We start from the raw sequence: 21,787 nt of genomic DNA on the forward strand, positions 1-21,787 counted from the left end.
CTGTGTGCTGAACAGAAGAGGTGCAGGAGCTGGGCTCTCTGCCACGCGTGTGATGCTCTCTTCTGTTCTCCGCAGTTACAGGAAGGCTACGCTGACAGCTGTGCAAGCCAGCCCAGGAAGCCCTTTTAGAACATGTACATTCATTTCTTCCCATGACCAACCCCACAGTAGGGGTAACTCTCCCAAATACTCTCATGTAATGACAAGTGTGATGTCGACCTAGCAGCAAGGCCAGTGAGCTCCCATCTGTCCTTCCCACACACAGATCTGAAGTGAAATTCTGGAGGAGTTAGAAGGGCTGTCCAGCTGCCCTCTGAGCAACTGATGCAGAAGAAAAACCTGGATAGAGACTTTTCATTCATAGCTGTGCATGGCCATTTTTGGATGTACCTGTGACATTTATTCCATCTGAGCGCTGACACCACACTGTGCGTACGTTGTCTTGCCAAAGGCTGGTTTTCCACAGGTAGTCGTAACACTTCCCTCCTGCAATATCAACACCAGTTACTCTTCACCTTGTAACAGAACCAGAATAAACTCTTCAACAGGAGGAAGCAGTGCCGTGGCCACAATACCTGAGCAAGGCCGTGTTTCCATTGCTTGTCCGGAGCAGCTCTCCTGGTTCTCAGGAGACTGAACGATAAACGCCCTGGATCGGGACTGGCGACCTGTTGTCTCGAAGCTCCTGCCATTAATGCAGGTAAGCTCACAGGAGCTCCACTCCGACCACTCTGTCAGGTGGCAGTCACCTGCATGGTGAGAGAATAAATCACAGGATTTCAAAAGGAATCAGCCTTAAAGGAAAAGGATAACATAAGCATACAGCAACTGTAATAGTGAAATACCCCCAGTTTACCACCCAGTGGTATGTATTATTCAGATTTTCTGCTTCATGGGGAATCTCATTTCCTCAAAAAAGAAAACAAAACAAAAAAAGAAAAGGAAGTATTTTTCAGGTGACCTAGAAACAGCAGTCTGAGCATTTACCTGATCTACTGAAGTACAAACTCTTACTATGGTGACTGACAGTACTCAGAGCTATGGGAGCAGCTCCATCTCGGACAGCTATCACAAGCAGAAATGCACCCGGGCTGTCCGAAGGCTTTACCTGGGCAAGGCACAGAGCACGGTAACTGCAGCACACTCTCTTTCGCTGGCAGCTCACCACATAACGCCTTTTCTACTGGTTTGTAGGTAGCAGAAACAGATGCATCGTGCACTACACATGTGAGGTTGCGGACTTGCAATCCATCTCCACACTGTCCACCCTATGAAATGATAACAGAGACACAGAGTGCTGATGTTAGCAGATGACAGAAGAAATACAGTTGATTCCACCTAAAAAGACTTTAAAGAGACAAATTTGGTCCTTGAACTGCAACAGTATCCTCAGCTATGGGAAGACAGATGGAGATCTCTGTACACATCTCCACAGAAGCTCTGAGGCAGGGGCAGAGTCACAGAAAAGCATGCTGTACCCAAAGCAGGAGAAGAGGTGGGTACCACAGAAGATGAATACTGTCTTTGGGGTCAGCCCTTCATGCCCTTTACTAGAGCTAGTGAATTTAATGACTCTTATTTAGTGCCTAGTTACATGAACACAGAAATTTTTGGCTTCTCTAAAGAGGCCAAGAGCAGAGGTTGTCCATAAGGAATGGACATTTTCACTCACCTTCTTTGACAATAACAGCCCAACAAGAACACTTACATGGTTTAAACCCTGCAACAGCAAAAATCCTCCAGCCTTAAAATCCTTAACCAGACTGCAAGGGTTACTGCACACTAGGCTGTGTAATTTCTTAACAGGAGCCGCTGGTTCTGCAGTATATAGATTACCAAGTCATGGCACATCCTCTACCAAAACATCACCCAAAGTCAGCCATCGCCTGTTCATGTTGAACCCCATTTGAACAAGCAATAGGAGGCTCCATCTGGGCCACTCCACACTCATCAGCCCAGTTCTGAAATACTTGGCCATACACCAAGCCACGTGCTGAAGACGACTTCCTTTAAGAGAAAATCAATACTGTCTGGCTGAAGCGATGATCAAGGGCCGAGGATGCTGGAAGGACTGAAGCACTGAGGCTGTTTTTAGAGGCTGGGGTTGTTTCATCGTCATCTGAAAAAGCAGAGCCGCGATGATGTTTGAGGTGCGCACCTTTGACCCTGCGAGATGCTTTATGAACATGTGCCTGAAGCCATGCAGAAACGGCCCTTTACAAAATTCAGTAAATAAAACTCCAGAAGAAAGATGAAACACTGCTTCTACATAACCAGGGGAAGTGCTCCCTTGGTGGATACTTTTAAAACGGACTTCATCTGCAGGACAGAACAGTCCCGACCGAGCGCATTCATTGCGCTCTCCCGCATACCTCTGGTAGCTTTCCCATGCTTCCATTCCTTCTCTTGCAGGCCCACAACAAAATGGAAATAAGAGCATAACTCGCTGGATTTAGAGCAGTTGCTAATCGAAAGCATCTGGGAGAAGTATTAGTGCAGATTTACTGTATGCAGCCAGATTTCAAGTTTTTAACACCGTGTTTCACTTTCGCCGGTGTGTAACTTACTGTTCTAAATTACCGTTTCACCACTGAAACCTCCATTGCGGTCTGAGAGTAATGGTGTGTGAGTAACTCATGCAGCTGTCAATTGGGTTACAGCTCCTAGAAATGGCTGGTGGAGACAGAAGATGATATGGAGAAAATTCTTGAGGAAAAATTCTCTGGCACTAATCAAACTGCAGTGTTTTTCCAGCTCTGAGTGGCTCAAGGCACAACTAAAGATTACTGGAATGTACAAAAAAATGTTTTAGAAAAGATACTTCTTCTGTAAACAACATGTAAGTAATTATATACATATCAATATATAAATAGTTCTATGAATACTGAGATATAAATATAAATAATAGGGGAGAAAAAAATTTGGTGTTGCAGTCTCCACTGTAAAAGTCCACATGTAACATTCTTCATTCTTCCATCATGCAATATTGGAAATACATTCATATTTTCCAATGTTTAGAATAAAAATTATAAGAAACCATGGACTCTCAAACAATTCCAATGATTTAGGTTCACATTCTAACAGTGCCTTCCATTTGCCTCCTTCCTTTCAAGACCAGCAGCGTGTTTTTACAATCAATTGAGCACGCTTAAAAGATGAAATGCTGTCCTGTCATTTATGGAGGGAGATGGGTTTTGGTATATTTGGCAAGGTCATAAGCAATGCAGGAACACGGCATTAACTTCCTTATAATCTTAAAAATTATTCATGTCCCCACAATTATACATTTGGAGATGTAATTAATAGGTGTGGAACCAGAGGAAGGTCGCTGCAGTAATGGCACGCTGAGGATGCAGGGAATAGCTCTTCATCAGAGGAGAGCTGCCACGGAGATGATCACATATTCAAAACTCGGGAGATCAAATCTGTATTGTAAATGCTCTTTGGAAGATGTGACCATCTGAGGTTTGCTGAGAACTAGGATTTGCCTCCTGAGTCACGAGCTCCTGGCAGGAAACATGTGGGGATTTGACTTACAGAGGGGACTCCCCCCATTTGGCTCCAAAGATTTCTATACCAACCACTATGGAGGATGCAGAACCCACCCTGGGTCCCCTAAATACAGCCTGGAGGTACAGGCCCCACCTGCATGGAGCCTCGACCTCTCTTCCCTCTCTCTCTCTTCCCCCACCCTCTGCCCTTTGGACAGCCAGGTAGGTACCTCTTGAATTGACCAACATGCTAACAGCATCCACACAAACCTTGTCTACCATCACCCTCCGATACTTTCCACACATAACACACTGATAAGACAAGGGATATGAGTCCTAATGGGATGCTTTGCCCTCTAAGAAAAGTTTTCCCTTCTCAGCTTTTACTGGGGTTCACGTCTGTTCACAATTATTTTAGGTAAAGAGTTGATTGGGCAACGCTTTCTCAGGTTGATGAGCATTTAATCAGGTAAAAGTTTTCTCTAATGAGGAATCGTCGCATGATCACATTTAAGGGAGTACTTTTAAAACACGTTAGAAAGGAAGAGTTCTTGGTCTTCTTATGAGTGTTAGGCAGCTAGTGCTTGAAAATGTCTAGCTACCTCATTTATATTCCTTTAATGGAAAAATTATGAACAGTGTCAGCCACTGCTAATTATTTTTTTTTTTTGCTAATCAGGGTAAATCACTTCAAGTCCAGTAGGAAAATGATTAATGGAATGTAACCCTTTAAGACAGATGTATGGACCATTTCCCAAGTCCTGCATCCCTCTGAATGCAGCAGAAGGGAGGTGTGCCCCTGACATGGAATTACCTGGAGAGCAACACACCTATGTCCGTGCTGTGCAAATCAGCAATACAGAACCCCTAATTATTCACATGAAGTCAATGTAGCATAAAATAGTCCTTCTACAATTAAGAAATGCAGTCTCAGTTATCTCAAAACACAAGGAAAAATATTTTAGCCTTGTAATTAATTGTCCTGTTTATATTATTTCAGGAAGACACTTTCACAATATGCATTTTGGTCTTAGCATAGGATGTATTCACCTTATTTCACAAAGCACCCTTGAAAACAGGACTTGTGAATGCTTTCTTTAGAAAATAAGCTTAAGCTTCTTTTCAAGTATAGCGCAGGAATAAATCACCCTGTATTTATGAACTACATTTAATTCCTAAGCACCTCATTAAAGAGAGCTGAAGGGGAATAAAATGGCTCCTCTCCAAAACAAAGCAAAGGGCAGAGAAACTACATCACGGTAATTTAAGGAGGGAAGCAGGCTCTATCTCATGGAAAGCACGGGATGGTATCTGGGTTAGGGACGGCTGTGATTACTTGCCCTGAGCTGAAATTTAGCTGTGTTCTGGATGCGCACACTTTTAATCTGCACGAGGTGTTATTTATCTGGAGTATGCCAAGGCGTTAATTCAGCTTCCCTACTAATTCTTATATCTGCTACGTTAGCTCCTACAGCTGAAGGTCTCTTTCCTAATGTTTAACAGAATTTGCTTGCTTTAGCTGGTCAAAATATCAGCTGATGTTATCATTTTGTTATATTTATGCTATACCTAAATAAATACTGAGTGCAGCACACACAAGGACCACATTCACATTCTTGGTTGCAATCAGTTGTTGAACATTATACAAAATACAAATATATTTCTGTTTCTCTGGTCTTGGACTGTCCAGAGACCGTCACACTCCAGATTTCATCTGTGAAAACCTGGGAAATTCTGGGTATCTATTCTGCCACCCACAGCATTCGCCACACGTCCACCTACCGCATCTAGAAACCAAGCAGGTATTCGAGGTGTTTGCAGTGTGGTAGAGGGCAAGGCAGAAAACCCAGGGGATGTGTCTTTATTCACAATATCGGCTTCAACCTCCTACATGGTATCATGTGGAGAAGCAGCTACAGATCCACGCAGAAATCCTGTCCCCTGGGACCAGACAGGGCCGTTTCCCACCCCAACCACACTGCTCCCACCAGCATCTCCAAAAAACTGGCTTTAAGCAGCCTGAGGACTTCACTCTGCCCAAGAAACTTCAGTGTGAAAAATTCACCCCTGCTTAAACTGGGTTACTGACTAATACCTTATAATATTGGAAATGTGACCTAACAGATAAGGAGAGGAGAAATAACAGAGAGGGGAAAAAGAAGTCAATTCTAGCCCGATGCAAATCACTGGCAGTGAAAAAATGACGGCTCCGGTGCTGAGCAGAGGCGCTGAGCATAGGTACAGCACATGGCAACTGAATCCAGCCATTTTTAGATCATTAATAAGACAGCCAGGCTAAGGAGAAAGTGGAAACCAGCACTTCATACAGTAACTCACATTATTGTACCAGGGACCTTGTGGGAAAGACCTCCTATACTGTACTTTAAAAAAAGAAAAAGGTAAAAAATGCTTTAAAAGACTAAGCTCTCTTGAAATGTAGTGCATCTGTTTTCTTGTTAGAGCTATTTTATATAATTAAATCATAGGTCACCACGACTATCCCCACCCAAGCACATTTACTCCATAAAACTCCTTTACTACCCCTATAAGCTGGTGGTACTTGAACCCGTACTGCTATAAATCGCTGCTGATGGCTGGAAGATGAGGCGCAGAGGTTTACTGCTCCCTGCTTTCCTACAGATCACACCAAGCACCTTCAACAGCTGTAGAGACCCCTCCGACCCACGACCGGCGGCCTCAATCCATCCTGCCATGTAATGATGATTTTTGTCATTGACCCCGACCATGAAGAGCCCTTGGGGAGGGCTGGAGAAAGGCGTACCTGGAGCGTGCAGGGAGACCACGGGCCCAGCAGCCAGCTGTAGCAGGGCTTCACCGGGCAGCTGCGGTGCTGGGTGAGCTGCTCCGGGCAGGGCCTGCCCTCACCCGCTGCCCGCAGGACCACCGAGCGCCCACGCACCATCTGGCCTAGGCGAGGGGAGAAGACAGGACACGGTGAGGAACACCCCGAGGAGTAGGGAATGCAGACTGGGTCATTTATCATGACTCCCAGTTCATTTTCACCACTAAAATCTGTTAACAAAAGCAATTAATCGAGAAGACCATTTGGATAATATGGATGCAATGATTCAGTCTAAGCGATGCAGTCACTGATATTCTTACACGCAATTTTGTATGTTTTCCAAATATATTATTTGTTGATGCAACGCATTTAAATACTTGACTAAATCCTGATTATTAAATATGACAAGAACATAATTCCTGTGGCAGCATCATTTCCAGCGTTGCACATTCAATATGTTTCCAGAGATTTTTAACAAATGAAATTTTCCTTTTATGACCAATTATGTGCATCTAATTTGAAAACTGCAAACACTCTGGTGGCTATTACCGTCCATAACCACTTCTGCCATTTCCATTAAAATCCTATTTATTATTGGTGAAAACTTCTTCAGCCACTGAACAGAAAAAGCAATTATGTTACTACTTTTGAAATAATAAAACTGAATATATTCATTAAAGTTACGGCAATTCCATTTCCGCCTCCTTTGCCGTCCATTTACTTCGAGGAATGTTTTCACTCAAAACGTTTCAATTAGAATCCTGGCTCCAATTATAAAGAAAAGAGAGAATAAAAAAAAGCCCTTATGCAACAGGATGCAGAGAATTGTGCTGGGGATAAAATTTCTGCCTTGACTTCCAATAGGCGTGGATTTGAGAGGCATTTTAAAAAAAATAAAAGGTCTGGCTAATAAGGGCACGCACACACAACAAGACAGATGTGAGCTGTAATTGCCAACTCGCTGAGAAGGAAAGAGATTACGCCTTGGTGGAGCTCTCCCGTTTGTAACGCAGGCGTTCAGCTGCAATCGTGAGCGGAGGGGAGTCCGGGGGAGAGGCAAACCCCCCCTGCAAAGTGGGGAGGCTGCGATATGCAGCCAGATCCTTCTCCCAGCTATTTATGTGTGCACTTGTTAATTAGCGGTCCTGCAGCTGGGTTTGAGGTACATTGCTAATAACTGCCAAACTGCCTGTCTGCAGAGCAGCAGGCCCAAAAGCATTCTAGCAAATAAAAATTAATAGCAGACACACCTGACAAAGCTACTGATGGATACCTCAGCAAGCTCTCTTACCTTTACAGCGCTATTCCCATGCTCTGACCCATTGAATTCCATTTTAAACCCATTTAAACCAATTTTAGGACTTCTTCCTCTTGCAGTTCTAATCTGCACACGAGGAGTTTGTAACAGAAGGGCTGATAAAAGCTCTTATCCTCATGACGGTGTATTCAGCCACCACGGAATCAGACACATTAGGAGGTGTAAAAAAGTCCTACCAGCTGAGCGGAAAGGACAAGTGAGAAACCCCTGCGGTTCACTGGGAGTCAGAGGGCTGGCAAGCACAGCCAAATGAAATTTGGGAAAGGATGGGAAGCCCATGGCCTGTGGGGTTTTTGGGATGCCCTGGGGCAAGCAGCTCACCAGGGCCAAGGAGCTCCATGGCCCCACCAGGTATGAGCTCCCAAAACAGAAAAGGAGATCTCATAAGCTCAAAAACTCTGATTTCATCAGGAGGGACCTGGAAGCCTGAAGCATTCATCATGCTGTTTTAATTAAAGAAATAATTTCCTTTCGTGCACTCTGTTGAACATCTTTCTAGCAAAATGTAAATGGGAAGATCACTGAAAAGAAAACATGATTTTCCTTTTAAGAGGAATTAACAACCACTCTGTATTAATTAACATTTTATTTTCCTGCAGTTGGTAATCCAGACCTTTTAAACTCACTACAGGCACAACGGTCAGCTGGTTCTTGACTCATTTAGTCTATCGCTTTCCCTTTATACTGTGAATAAATCACTGATGAAAGAAATTTTGTTGAAATCCTTCTTTGCGCAATCACGCAGTGACTTTCTTAAAGCTTTGATTTTTTCCTCACTCCACAGACACTATCTAGGTGCTTGGTTACCACTCAAGTAGAAGAAAAACTCCTGGTCTTTACTTTTTCAATAGCTTAGCTTTTGCAGAAAACAACAACAGAATCTCACTGCATCTGAAATTAATTTGTTTCCAAGACAAACTCTGGAAGAATCGAAGCAATCCTAGATGTTTCGTTAATTCTCCAATGACTTTTTCTTGAATTTCCCAATGAATTGGCCACATCTGTTTCCTCCGCTCTGAAGTCTTTAATGATATAAAAATTAAGACAGAATGTGTGCTGAAAATTGAAAACAAGTATCCTCAATATCCTTCATATCCTCAAATTTGTCATTAGTTTTGAAAGGGGAAAAAAAAGATGAGTCTTGTTAATGCTGGTCACTTAAAACTGTATTTAGTAGCAGCAGCTAAATTTTCATCTCAGAAACGCAGGATCACATTCTCAAATCAGAAGATGATGATTTTTTACCCTCAAAAAATCTTGCCGTTCCTTTGCATTGTATCCCCACAAAGTGATGCTACAAGGCTGAAACCAAGATGATTAAAACTCCTGCTAGAGCTCATTCCAGTCAAAATTGCTGCCACGTCGGTCTCTGTTTGAAGAGCATGAGCAGAGCCCAAACGCAGCCCCATCAAGTGATGCAAGACCAGAGCAGGGATCAAGTCACTAAAATACAGCCTGAAGGTCAGGTTAGGTCCAGTTTCAAGCAACGGGACTGGTGATAAATGGGGCTTTTAATCTACTTCCAGTCCCACCAGCAGTTCACAGCTCTGGAAGTGGTGTTGGTGGCCCCTCTTCCATCAATGTCTCACAGCACCACTGAACCAGAGCTCAACGACTTTGAGTAGCAACCGAGAAAAAGTCACAAACATTTCTTCTTCAGGAGCCAAACCCACTGATGTTTTCCCAAACTGGTGAAGAATAAGTAAAAATGTAACCACCAGATTTTTCAGATGTCTGCACATCCCCGTCCACTTCATTTCTGTCCCATGGGTCAGTTCGGTGTTGGGGTGGATGTCTCTACAACCCATTACAGTCTCTTCTGGGGCTCTGAGGACACTGGGTAACTCAGGTAATTCCCATAATTTATCTGGTGAAGTCAGCTTTATAAGCAGCAAAGCACGGGTTTGGGTATTTTTATCCTATTTAGCACTCCCGTTAAGACAACTTAGGACAAATTATACGGGACTGGAAAATGTTTCTGTAGAAAAATTCAGCATCCTCATGTATTTGTTTCCCTTAACAAAGGAAATACAATGTGCTGGGGATTATCCGTACCAAACATCTTTGATTCAGGCCGTGGGAGCACAATCCATTAACGCAGCACTATACATCTTCTCATAGCAGTACGGCAACTGGTATGAGGAGCCCTCATCTATAACCCAACGTCAGCCTAAAGCCCTCACCAGCATCCTGAACAGATGCTGCCCACAACTACAGCTGCAACAGGCGAGTATCAGTTACACATCTCCGTAGGCAGGAAAGAGAGATCTACTTTACTCATCATCATTTATAAAAATCAATATATTCGCCTTTGGCTGCTATGTACCAGAAGCATATTAGCTGTCAGCGCCACACACGCACGCAGCAGCACCACTTCATGTTTAAATGCATTGTTCCATAAAATAAAACCTGGGCAAGAGAAAGGTACCATCCATTAAAACATATCACAGCAAGCCAAGTTACTGGAGGAGATGGACCGAACAGAAATGTTAGCAACAATGCTTGAGTTAAGAAACACATGAAAACGTAAAAGCAGCAACACTAAATTTTGATCTGAACGATGTTTACATTATGTTTCTCTTTGAAGCTGTTTATGGTACTTCAGCAGGCCCTTCACACTCTCCAAGAAAAGCCAGAAAAGCAGAATATAATTGTGAGCGGAGCCAGTAATGGTGCACGCAACTGATTTGCTGCAAATTATTTCTGAGAAGTGTGCGTCCAAGTCCTACACTTTAGCTTTATTAAATAGCGGGCAATTACTTATTTGGCAGAGGGAAGCTGAATCAGTGTTTACTACAGCCGATTCCCACAGCTCGTTTATTGTCATCCTTTGGTTTTCAGCGTCTAATTTGAGGTTTCATCCTGTTCTCACAAATGCTAATGAGAAATTCGCGATGATTTCAAAAGTATTGCAGTCTGTGAGCCTTCAGGTAGGAAACCCTCATTGTATTTATTTGTGAAATATCACCTGCAGATGAGTGTATAATTAGCGTCTTCTCTGATAATCCCATCAAGTAGCATTTATCACCAACTGGAACTTGGTGAAGAAGCTGAAACGATGGTGTTTCTGCTGCTGGAACCACTCAAAGGCCACCACTGCAGGACTGGTGCTCAGGTGCCCCCATCATGGATGTGTGATATCAGGGTAGCTCCTCGCTTGAGGGTTGCTGCTGCAAAAGTCAGATCAGGACTCCACACACTTGGAATAACTCGGATGCAAAGCAGTTTTGTTTCATTGATGGTCTTGCTTTGGGGTGAGATTCAGAAGACTCTTGGGTCCTCAGAAAGCTATTCGAATGATAGAGGAGGACTGAGCAAAACCCGGTTTCTTCATGATACAATTTTTAAGACAGCTTTCCCAGCTGCTCAGCTGCCATAGGTTCACAAAACAGTAACTGTACATGTCCCTGGCCTCAGCCAGCTCTCTAGGTAGCAGTACAAGGGAGTTATGGTCTTTGAGGACCAGAAGGTGACCCACAGACGGAGCCGAGCTTGGGCTCGACTGTGTGGGTCAAGCAGCCTTAGGGAGGTTGGGCACATCCAGCCAGGACACTCTTCCACTGCAGCAGGGCATGGGCATTTCCAGATCTCCTCTGAAGATCTCTCAGAAGCCCAGCTCTGATTTAGGACATGAAGTAACTGTTTGCTCCTTGCATACATTTGGAACCATCAGCTCTTTAACCCATCTTTAGGATTTGCGTAAGCATTTCAGGATCAGAAGCAGAATACAAGAAGTACCTTTACTCAAGTACATACATCCCTTTGCAAACCCTGCAATGTAAGAGCTCAGGACAAAAAATCTTCGGGCATTATATGATGAGCTGCTCCGCTGGCATGCGAAAAGCCACAAAGAAGTTACAACCTGTTTTTGCACACAGTTTTGTTTATTTTGAATAATAATTTAAGTCCATTCAGCAACATGAGCATTAACACTCCAAAACGGGTTTTGAAGAAAAAATAAAATTTGGAATTAACAGTATTCCTAGCGTGTTGTTGTTAAAACACTGTCTATGAATTATTCATTTCTGTTAAGACAGCACTACTTTACAAAAGGGCTAAAAGCTCAGCAAAGAAAGAACACCACTAATCTAATATTAAGCTTTTTCTGTAACATGCTTTGATCTCTGAAATCCATCTGAAGGCATCCCTTTATGGAAGTTAAGAGCTTTTTTCTTTTTGACCTTAAGCGAATTTGATTCAAATACACATTATGGCTCTCAAATCTTAAGGACCATTAGCTGTACGTCTAATGCACATCAGAAGCCTGGGAAATAATGTCATAAGCTTATTTTGAACAAAAACTTCAACACATTTCCTTATGTCAATACTCAAAAAGGTTTTTTAAACCATATACAGTTTGAAAAGGTCCTAATCCTGTCACTTATTGTATGCTGGTGAGCATTAGTGGCTATAGAAAACCTCGCTGAAGTTGCTGGAGTCCTACAAGTATTAAGGGACCTGTGGCTACAAGATGGAGACAAGGGCATATACTAAATGATGAAAAATAGTCTTTTATCTGTAATGGGATGTAATGATGTTATTAAAAATAACTTCATCAGAGTATCTGTATTTAGTTATTTATCTGTTTCTTAAGAATCCTGTATCTCCCCCCAGCTCTTTGCCAGCTCTGCGTATTCCCCCTCTCTCAGGGGTTAATGTTTCTTATGACTGACTTCTGAGAGGTTGAATTAGTTGATAAAATAATCCCCCAGGCATCTGTCCATGTGTTTCCTAAGTTGCATTTTTCACTGTAGGTACTGCTCTGTTCAAAAAAACTAACACGTCAGGACCTCTAGAGTTTCCAAAAACGACATCTGAAGGGCTCGGTGTGGCTTGGGGCAATGCCTGTGCTCTGTACCCCTGCTTGGGAACTTAGTGAGCCCACCTGGGGCTGGGGGTCCCCTCTGGGCTGCATTGCTGAAACATGGGATAGGGAAAAAAGGGCCAGAGGGATAGGGGGGGACTCACCGCCAGCGCCACACGTGTGGGAGCACTGCGACCAGGCTGACCACGCCGAGAGCCGGCAGTCCACCGCACAGCCCACCACACACCCGCTGCTCGTCTGCACCGGCTTCTCCAGGCGGAGCTGTGAGATGAGAAGGAAACACAGGCATCAGGCTCCCCAGGACCCCTGGCCATCAAGTCAGGAGCTCAAAAACTGCCAGCAACTCCAGTGGGATGCCAACATTGTTGCCTACAGGGAGTTTTACTGAGGGTGCAGCCAGTGAAAAGAGTTTCAGTGTTGAAGCATTTCACATCTATGAGTCCTTCATTGTGGGTCTTACTCTGCAAGGACAATCCCAAACTTCTAGGAGGGCACAACCTCCCTGGTGGCCAGCTCTGTTGGAGCCATGGTACAGGGTCTACAGCTGAGCCCTATGCATGCCACTCCAACCCCAAATTCTCCCATTTGAGCCGATGGGTGACACCACCCACTAACACCCCAGGGATGCTTTTGTTCCCCAAAGCACCCAACTGCTGCACTCCCAGTACAACCTCTCCACCATTTATAGATGATGCCCTGGTGCAGGTCAGAAGGCAGGGGCTCTCTAGAAACACAATGACCCCCGGTGGGTTCGTGGCCCCGTGCAGACGCTGTGCCGTGCTCACCCGCTGGCAGAGCTGCGTGCTGACGATGGCCCCGTCGCTGCGCTGGCAGCTGAGGAGGCGCCGTCGCTCCCCGTGCCCGCAGCTGGCGTTGGCCCCCAGCTGGCACCCACTCCAGCCTGCAACAAAGCAAAGGGCGCAGTGCTGCACATCATGGCCGTCACCTTTTGACACAACATTTTCATTTACCTTCCCCAAACGCGGCACCTCCCCGCATCAGGGCATCCCAAACCCAAAAACCACCCCCACAGAAGAGCTGCTCTTCACACCGAGCGAGCCGCGGAGGAGAAACTCCTTGCTTTGCGCTCAGATATCCCCTTACCGACAGCCGTGCGTCAGAGTGCACAGAACACTGTTAAACGCTGATAAAGCGTATCAGTTCAACCCAGTTGGCGCATTTACAAGACGGCATTGTCTGAAGTAAAATTTCGCTTTGATAAAGTGGCTGGGAAAGTTTCTGAAGGGTAACTCTGCTTTAACCTGTTTCTTGACTCAAGGCAAAGCTTTCCATTATTTATAACTAAGCTCTAATCCTTGTGAAATAAAAGCAGTATTTCGATGAGAACAAAATTCCTATCTTGCTTGTCTGAAATTATGATGGTCAGAATACAACTAAACCAAAATAAGCCTTAAAACCCCATTTAAAATAAACAAAAAAGCATAACACGGACAACACAAATTTCCATGCGCCACCAACAAATAGGAAGCATAAGAGAAGAAAACCTATTACTTTGTATCTTCCACCTCTGATAAACATGAACACATAAATGTTCTGCATTTCTGAATCGTGATGATTAAAAAGGCATCGTCCTGCTGCCTGTGTGTTTCTAGGGCTTTTATTTCAAACAGGCTGAGTTTATATTCAGATATGACACTTTCTCCTGCTTTGTTCCCCCTTCCCACCAGCCCCCAACCTCCCCTTAGATCTCCTCTGCTCTCTCTGCCATTCTCATTTATCCAAGCTGGTCAAAACAACAGATATTTTTCTTTTTTTTTGTTTGTTCACAACAGATCTAATTGCTTCTAAAGTCCTAAATAATACATTTTGCTCTGAATATCCTATGCCCAGCCATATAACCCCTATTGCCTTCGAACCAGACTTCTATTGCATATTATTGGCTTCACTGGAATCGCACAAATGGTGCTCTTTTAACTGGAATTTTGTCACTAATCCTGTTGATAACCCATCAAAAAGAAGAGCTCCCATTTAACCTGCTTTATTTCCAGTGTACCTGCAATGAGAATTTAAATACAAAAATTGTGCATTTGTTCACTAACGTGTAAAGACCTAGGCATGTAATTAACTTTATTGAAATCAGTGAAGCCTACACGTAACTCTTCTAATGCCAAGGCTTTAATCAGTAGCTAAAACCGCAACTGGACAAAGCCTTTAAGGAGTTGAATCGTTTATGCAAAGATATTTGGAAAAGCAGAACGTAAATTTAATATACACTGCAATTGGTGTAGCTTCCTGCAAAGGATATATTGGAAAGCTGTACCTACCTGTTAGGTTGTAGTGATACTGGAAGCAATTTTGGTTAAGAATACAGGGCTTCACCTGTGAGTCTTCAGGGCAGGGCTTTGTGTTGACAGAAGACCTCAGCACTTGTCGGGTTCGGGTTTGCATAATATTCGGATCACACACCTATATACAAAGCGATGGACAGCACAAGAGAGCCTCATAAATCATACAGACACCGACCTCCTGGGTTGTTACGTGCACATCCATGGCCATACCGAGCTACCATATAATCACGCTTGTTCTAAAGATACTTAAAAGCACATGAAGGAAAAGAAATGTGGTTCAAAGGTAAGAATACAATATTACTAGAAGTCATCTTTTGTCCACCCTGATCTGCCTGTTTTAGGCACTCCTATAATATTTATTCCCATAACTTTTTGTAAGGATCCTTTGGGATCATGCCATTTTGCTGTGCTCTACTTTCCATCTCTTTCCAAGACTTCCAGTGAAATGCCATTGCACTGAATAACAGGACAGGACTTCTGGCACAATTAATGCATTTTTAAGTAATAACTGATGTTACAGCAAAGCTTTCATTTCTAGGACGGACATTTGTAATTGCCTCTCAGTTATGATGCTGACAACAAGACAGGATGACTTTTCAAAGTATGTGATACAAACACAGATGTCTGACTGCCTGCAAACCAGGATTTCCTTATTTGTATTTTCATGGAATATGAACCAACTGACGCTGGTTTTCATTCATTTTTGTACATCACAAGCACAAAAATTGGGGTTTTTTTTTTAGCAGTCCTCCATCCTCACTCTTAACACTGTGACATGGGGCTGATTTCCTCTCTGTTTTGCTGCAGACACCCAGCTCTGCCTATGTATCTCTTAATTATTTTCCCTTGGTTTACTTCATCTGGGGCTATAGCTTAAGCACTGGGTGGGCCATGGGGAATGCGGTGCCCCCAGCCCCCGTCTCTTGCCAAGGGGAACTGTTTCAGGAAGGAGTCATGGTTCCAAAAATTAAACACTTGTGACACCGGGCACGGCTGATTGGTGGTGAAGAGCACTGAGGATTGCTGCTTTGTCTCGGTAAATGAAATCACAATAGAAGTCTAAATAAGCTTACTCTGATTACAGGAATATGTAATAGCCATTTGCACTGCAAGGCTGGGACAGAAAAGCAGCCCCAGGGGTAGGGGCTCTGACCCGCTGAAACTCAGTGGAGTTTTTCCATAATCCAGTACAGTGGGAACGGGCAAGTTGAAGCGGTCCCAGTACACCTAATGGAAATAAATCCCCATTAAAGGTATTCAGAGCCATTTACTGAACAGGATGATGATATTTAATTCCTAACAGTCTCTCATTAGGGTCAAAGATTGCTCAGGAACAGCAAAAAAAGCCCAAAAAACATAATGCATGTAGAAATAAATTTTCATAAATGCTTGGGAATTTAAAACCCTTTAATTACAAAAAATAACTAGCACTTTAAAACCTCAGGCTTATTATCATGCAACAAACTGCCTACAAACATTGAACCCTGCTCAGGTGAAAGTGTGGATAATTCCTGTATTGTGAATATTAAAGAGAAATGTCATGGCATTGCAGCATAAATCTAGATCTCCAACTGCTACAAACTGGATTAGTTACTCAGCAGATAATAACATAACTAAAGAGAAAAAATACCAGGACAAACAGGAATAATGTGTGGTCCAGTCTTAAAACACATCGTCAGGACCTATTTTCCTTATGCTCACACTATGTGAAGCAAACTCCACTATGTTCTTACTGCTAACACACGCCTTTTCAAATAATTTTAAATGGTAATCTTATTCAAATACCCTAAAATGCCCAATTGCTCTTAATTATCTGAAAATTATCCCTATGCTAAGTGTTTACCAATACCTTACTGCCTTTTCCACAGCTAATCTGACTGTTCATCCTCACAATTAACACTAATAACTTAAATGATTTGCCAATAAAACAAAACAAATTAAAAAAAATCAAAGAAGGTATCTCAGTAGCTACTCCTTACTTAATGTTTCTCTGCATTATGCTACCAAAGGAAAAAAAAAATCAATGAATGCTGTGAAAGAAGTGAAGTCTGCCAGCTCTGCAATACCTGCTTTTGCTCCCTTCAAAATAAGAACCTGCAGACAGAAAATATGCATCATTTGTAGATAAGTGACTCCTTTTAATAAAACACTATTTTTCCCCATCTAGAATCACCCCGTCGCGCTCGATTACAGGGCACTGACGCAGCTCAGCGCTGTCATGCAGCCACCCACGTTTCCTGGCGAGCAGGACCGTTTTCCCTCTCAGATGTCCTCCTGGCGGGTACCAGACCAGCCCTACAGGTCAAAATCTCTTTGGTGTTTGCCAGGATCCAAATAAAACATAATAAATATACTGCAGCTCTGAGGCAGGCGTTCCCGCTGCGCTGATGAGCCATGTTGTTCAGAAGCCAGTGCTGATGCGATAAGCTTTCCACTTTTACTAGTTTTGAATAATAAAAAAAAACCTCTGTAGGAAAAGTGTTCATTTAATCAAGCCGAGAACACGGGAAACATGTAAAAATTCAAAGTCGGCAAACTGTAACTAATATCCTGTAATATTATTTGTTGGATTTCTCTTTACGTCAATTGAGAAGTCAATTTAGTTTTATAATTGATTTTCTGGCCTTACTCTTTCAAGTTAACGATGTAAAAAATTGAGCCAAATATGTATGGAACTGAATAAGCGGCAGGAGGGAATGACTTGCAAAGAGAAAGATGAAAGCTGGGATTTTCAAAGGAGCAAGGCTGAGCTGAGGATCCAACTACCCTGGAATCCCAATGGGCTTGGGTGCACAACTCCTGCAGGACCCCTCCAAAATCCCAGGCTGGAAAAACTGAGTATTTATGATGTGGCAAAGGTTGAGCGATGGCTTGGCAGACTCAGAGTCATTAGGGGATGAGAATGGTGAAAGTTAAAGAAGAGGGGATGTTTCCAGTGGGGAGATGCTGAGGGTATTGACAAGCAATAACAGAGAGAAGCGTGCTAGCCCCACAGCAAGAGGAAAATGTCACCACTGTCACCACTGCCATCGCTACCAATGGCTTGTGTCTGGTCCTGGTTTTGGATCTTAAAAAGTACGGAGAGAAAAACCAATCACCATCAATGGCAAATCACATTTTTAGAAGGTAGGACAGACACAGCAGTCAGTAATACTATAGAAAAGACAACAAAGGAAATAAACATTACCTGAGTAACTAAAGACAATCTCACAGAACTATTTCATATTTGGGCAAGATTATGGAAGCGGTTGATTCTGAATAGTCTCACAAACGAAGAAAATTACAAAAACAACTTGACTATTCAAATACTCCTTCATACGAAATAGTGAAGGTACCATTCAGATATGGGGATCAAGATTTTATCTGCTCTACCCCACCAGAAATCCATTTCTTATCACAAGCATACATGCATCTCCAATTTTGGGGGTTTAGAATAAATAAACCCCACTGTGATCCAGCAATCCTTTACTGAGTATCTCCATTTACAACTCCTCTCTTCCCACTAAATGGATGCTACACTTTCAAAGACATTCTTTTACTTCCTACTTCCTACTTTTACTGTTCTATTAATAGCTACTACTTTCACTGATCATAGATAAATTTTTTAATTATTTTCACATTAAGCCAGCCATTACCTCCTGTAAGGCAACCGCAACTGGTTGTGCTCAGCATTAGCCAACACTTCCACAGTGGTAGCACAAGGAAGGAGGAAAAGGTGCAGCCAACAACACTGCCACGAGAAAGGCTGGTACATAAACAGAAGTGTTCAGCAGTGACAGTTTAAATTCAATGTGGATTTTTGGGATCATCTCTTTACGGTCATGCTACTTATTTTTATGTCTGTGGCTATAAATCCTGTAACTAGTTTCCATAGTTGGAGAATTTGGTATGTGTTAGGTTGACAGTTGGACTTGCTGATCTTAGAGGTCTCTTCCAACCTTAACAACTCTACGATTCTATGATGACAGGGGGGAGAATTGGGCATAAGAGCGAATCTCCCTACACAGAAATCGAAAGCCAAGGTGACAGACTTCGATTGCAATGATTTATTAAGATAGATTTAGGCAGTGTCAAAGCCAGGTGATGGTTGAACTGAGCGTCACGCAGAACCCGGTGCAGCTGCTATAACTTTTCAGAGCTCACTGATCAGTGCCAGGGTCCAGATTAAGCAACTCTTGCACAGACCTCACGTAGACGAAAGCAAAAAAGAAGGTGGGATGATGAACCTGGGTAATGACTGGCCATAAATAGTAAGAGAGGAAACACGTTCCACAAAACAGAGGTAGAAGGTGAGAGGCCTGGAGAACTCCATGTACCTTCAAGGTCAGGTGGGAACTCAGTTTGGCAGCTTTGTTTTACAGATTGTGGTGTTTGTTGGATTTAGCCCAGAGTCGTTCTTGATGACTGTAAGGAATGCCATATGTAATCCAGGTGTGTGCTTCCTTTGGTATTGGTGATAAGAAGGGAATTAATTTCTGGATGGAAATCACAAGGGGGGGCTAACTCAGGTCGCACATTAACAGCCTACAGCAATAGGACCTCATACCCAGACACAGGACATTCCTTTACAAGTACAAATATACTGTTTCAGCCTACTTTACTGTATGGATTTCCATTATCCTTTTCTATGTAGTATGAAAAAGTCAAGCAAGAGCCAGGGATCTATAGGCCAGATTATATAAACCACTACAGAAACAAAATATCCTGAGGCAACGAGAAGCACATAAAATGTTAAGGTAGGAATGAATCAGAGGTTTTTCCAAAGGACCATTTAGAAATTATAAAAGCCATCATCTTGATTCTATGGAGGAATTCTTGGCACTGTTAACTACTGCATTTTTTAATATTTCTTTTAGCCAATCACATTGTTCAACCATGACCACTTATCACTGTTTTAAGCTGACATAAAAAGTGAGGGACATAAATATACACTAAGGATGTACCCAGCCTTTGCCCCAGACAATAATGGAACAGACAAAGCACAGAAAGTTTGATCTGAAAGAGAAGGACATTAAATAAAATAAAATAAAACTGCAAGATTATGAATGCTAAGTTCCAGAGTAAGAGCTGTTAACATAATCACACATTAATATACACTATTAAACTTTCTTTGTGATGGATTTTAAAAGCTGTCCATTGATCTAGGCTTTCGTATGCATCATAATTGTACAGCACAAAGGTTGTAACCCATTAGAGAGCCCTTTAAGAGCTGTTTAATTTCTCAAAGAGCTTGTATAAAGCACACTGCACTATAAATAGCTGGCCACATTGTATTTAACTGGCTATTCAGAAGGAAACATACAACCTCAAACTAAGGGAAATGCGTTGGCAGCAACAGGGTTTGACTATTTTTAACAGTGCAATGAACCATTACATTGTTCACGCCAATGTGGATGTTTTGTAACAATTTAACAAGCCATTTACAATAACAGGAACAGCCTTTTGAAATGAAAATGTATTTGCATAAATTTTCTTTTTGAGATGCATCTAAGTTCTGAAACCTTATCTGCCTCAATTTAAAAATGACTGTTTAAACCAAGTTGAATAAAAATAAAATGACGACTCCATAAAAATACTGCAGTTACCAACTTTTTGATGAAGCTATACAAAAAAATGAAGTCACAGCTATGCATGAGGAGCAGTGTACATTGTTCCAGAAAAGCCTTGACCAGTGTAATTCTCATGCTTGACCCGCATAAACTTATCTCCTGGGCTAGAAATACAACTCTGCCTTCAACCCAGCCTTCACACCACAGGTCCTCCGCCAAACCTGTGTATAAAGGTACAGGTCGTGGTGAGAACCTCAGTGAGTCCCAACATCTACAAGAGTCCGCAATTTCTCTTCCAGTTGGCTTGGGGGGGGAAGCATTTCCAGAAAATAATGACTCTGGTTTGCATCAATGATGAAAGTCACTGCAAAACCTGAGAGTGAGGTGCATTGCCTGGTGCCACTTTTAATACGATCAGCTATTGCGATACTACACCCCCCCCGCAGATTCAAGAGAGTAATAACTCAATTGTCGCAAGTCCCAAGCGCTGCACATCGCTATTGATCCATGAGGAAAATGCTCGCTGAAACAGAGACAGCTGTTCTTACTCACTAGGCTTGTAACCTCCTATAATTAACTAATTTCAGACCTCTGCGAATTAGCTGCTAGAAATGCCAACAGCTGAGGCAAACAAGGAGGCCACTCGGATCAGCTACGGGGGCTGCGACAGCCATCCGCATGGCAGCAGAGAGCTAACAAAATAAATTTGAGGTAATTATTTCAGGGACTTGTAGCACAACTCGCATATTAACTCTTTTTAAGAACGCTTTGATGAATTCAACTGAAGTCAATTAATTACATTTCCAAGTCAGATGAATACAAAGTCGAGACACCGCAGGTAGTGCATGTTATTCGATCACTGAATATGTAACAGAAATGATAGGATTTTGGTTTCCAGATTGTTTAGCTGGGTCTTTGAGCAATCAAGTGATGATGTCTGACTGAACACGCTATTGTAGCTGGAACGAATACGAAATCTCCAAAGCAAAATGCAAGTCAATCTAATTTGCTCATGATTTTTTTTTCCTAACTAGCTAGCTTCAAACTGTTATTTTAAATGGCTTTAAAGCCTTGATATTTAAGTTATGTAGATGTTACTTAGCGACAAAGAAGAAAACTTTATGAGCCAAAAAATAGTCTTCAATCAGAGGGAAAACCATTTGAACTTACTTCTCACAATAGAGGATGTGTGAATAACAGGGAAGCTTTAAATCAGTAATTACGAGTTTCTTGAATCCAGTAAAGAGACAAAACCTCAAAAGTAACCTCAAAGTATTACATTTCAGATGGCTGCGTTTTCTGGGTCACAGCAAAGTGAGGGATATTAAATATTAAATATTAAAATTTAGCTTTGTGGGACAGTGTTAAATAGCACCATAATCAAGACACAAAAATGGCAATTCGGTTGAAAAATACCCATAGAAGTAATGTGGGAGCATCTGAAATTACAAAAGACCACTCTAGAAACACAAATATTTAAAAGCGAAAGGGA

The 21,787-nt window shown here is 42.5% G+C and overlaps 1 protein-coding gene across 1 annotated transcript in view; it reads right to left on the reverse strand.

Moving 5' to 3' along the window:
* The window catches only part of LOC104542053 (thrombospondin type-1 domain-containing protein 7B-like), a gene marked incomplete at its 5' end in the record, with an annotated part of 34,630 nt that overhangs the window by 8,726 nt on the left and 4,117 nt on the right, over positions 1–21,787 (reverse strand). Inside the window, 7 exons of the mRNA XM_010186253.1 lie at positions 391–486; positions 576–749; positions 1,109–1,268; positions 6,274–6,419; positions 12,581–12,698; positions 13,223–13,338; positions 14,723–14,864. Coding sequence (XP_010184555.1) covers positions 391–486; positions 576–749; positions 1,109–1,268; positions 6,274–6,419; positions 12,581–12,698; positions 13,223–13,338; positions 14,723–14,864 — 952 coding nt within the window. The remainder of the gene's footprint in view (positions 1–390; positions 487–575; positions 750–1,108; positions 1,269–6,273; positions 6,420–12,580; positions 12,699–13,222; positions 13,339–14,722; positions 14,865–21,787) is intronic.

The sequence above is a fragment of the Mesitornis unicolor genome, unplaced genomic scaffold (assembly GCF_000695765.1).
Source record: "Mesitornis unicolor isolate BGI_N332 unplaced genomic scaffold, ASM69576v1 scaffold1626, whole genome shotgun sequence".
Classification (NCBI taxonomy): Eukaryota; Metazoa; Chordata; class Aves; order Mesitornithiformes; family Mesitornithidae; genus Mesitornis; species Mesitornis unicolor.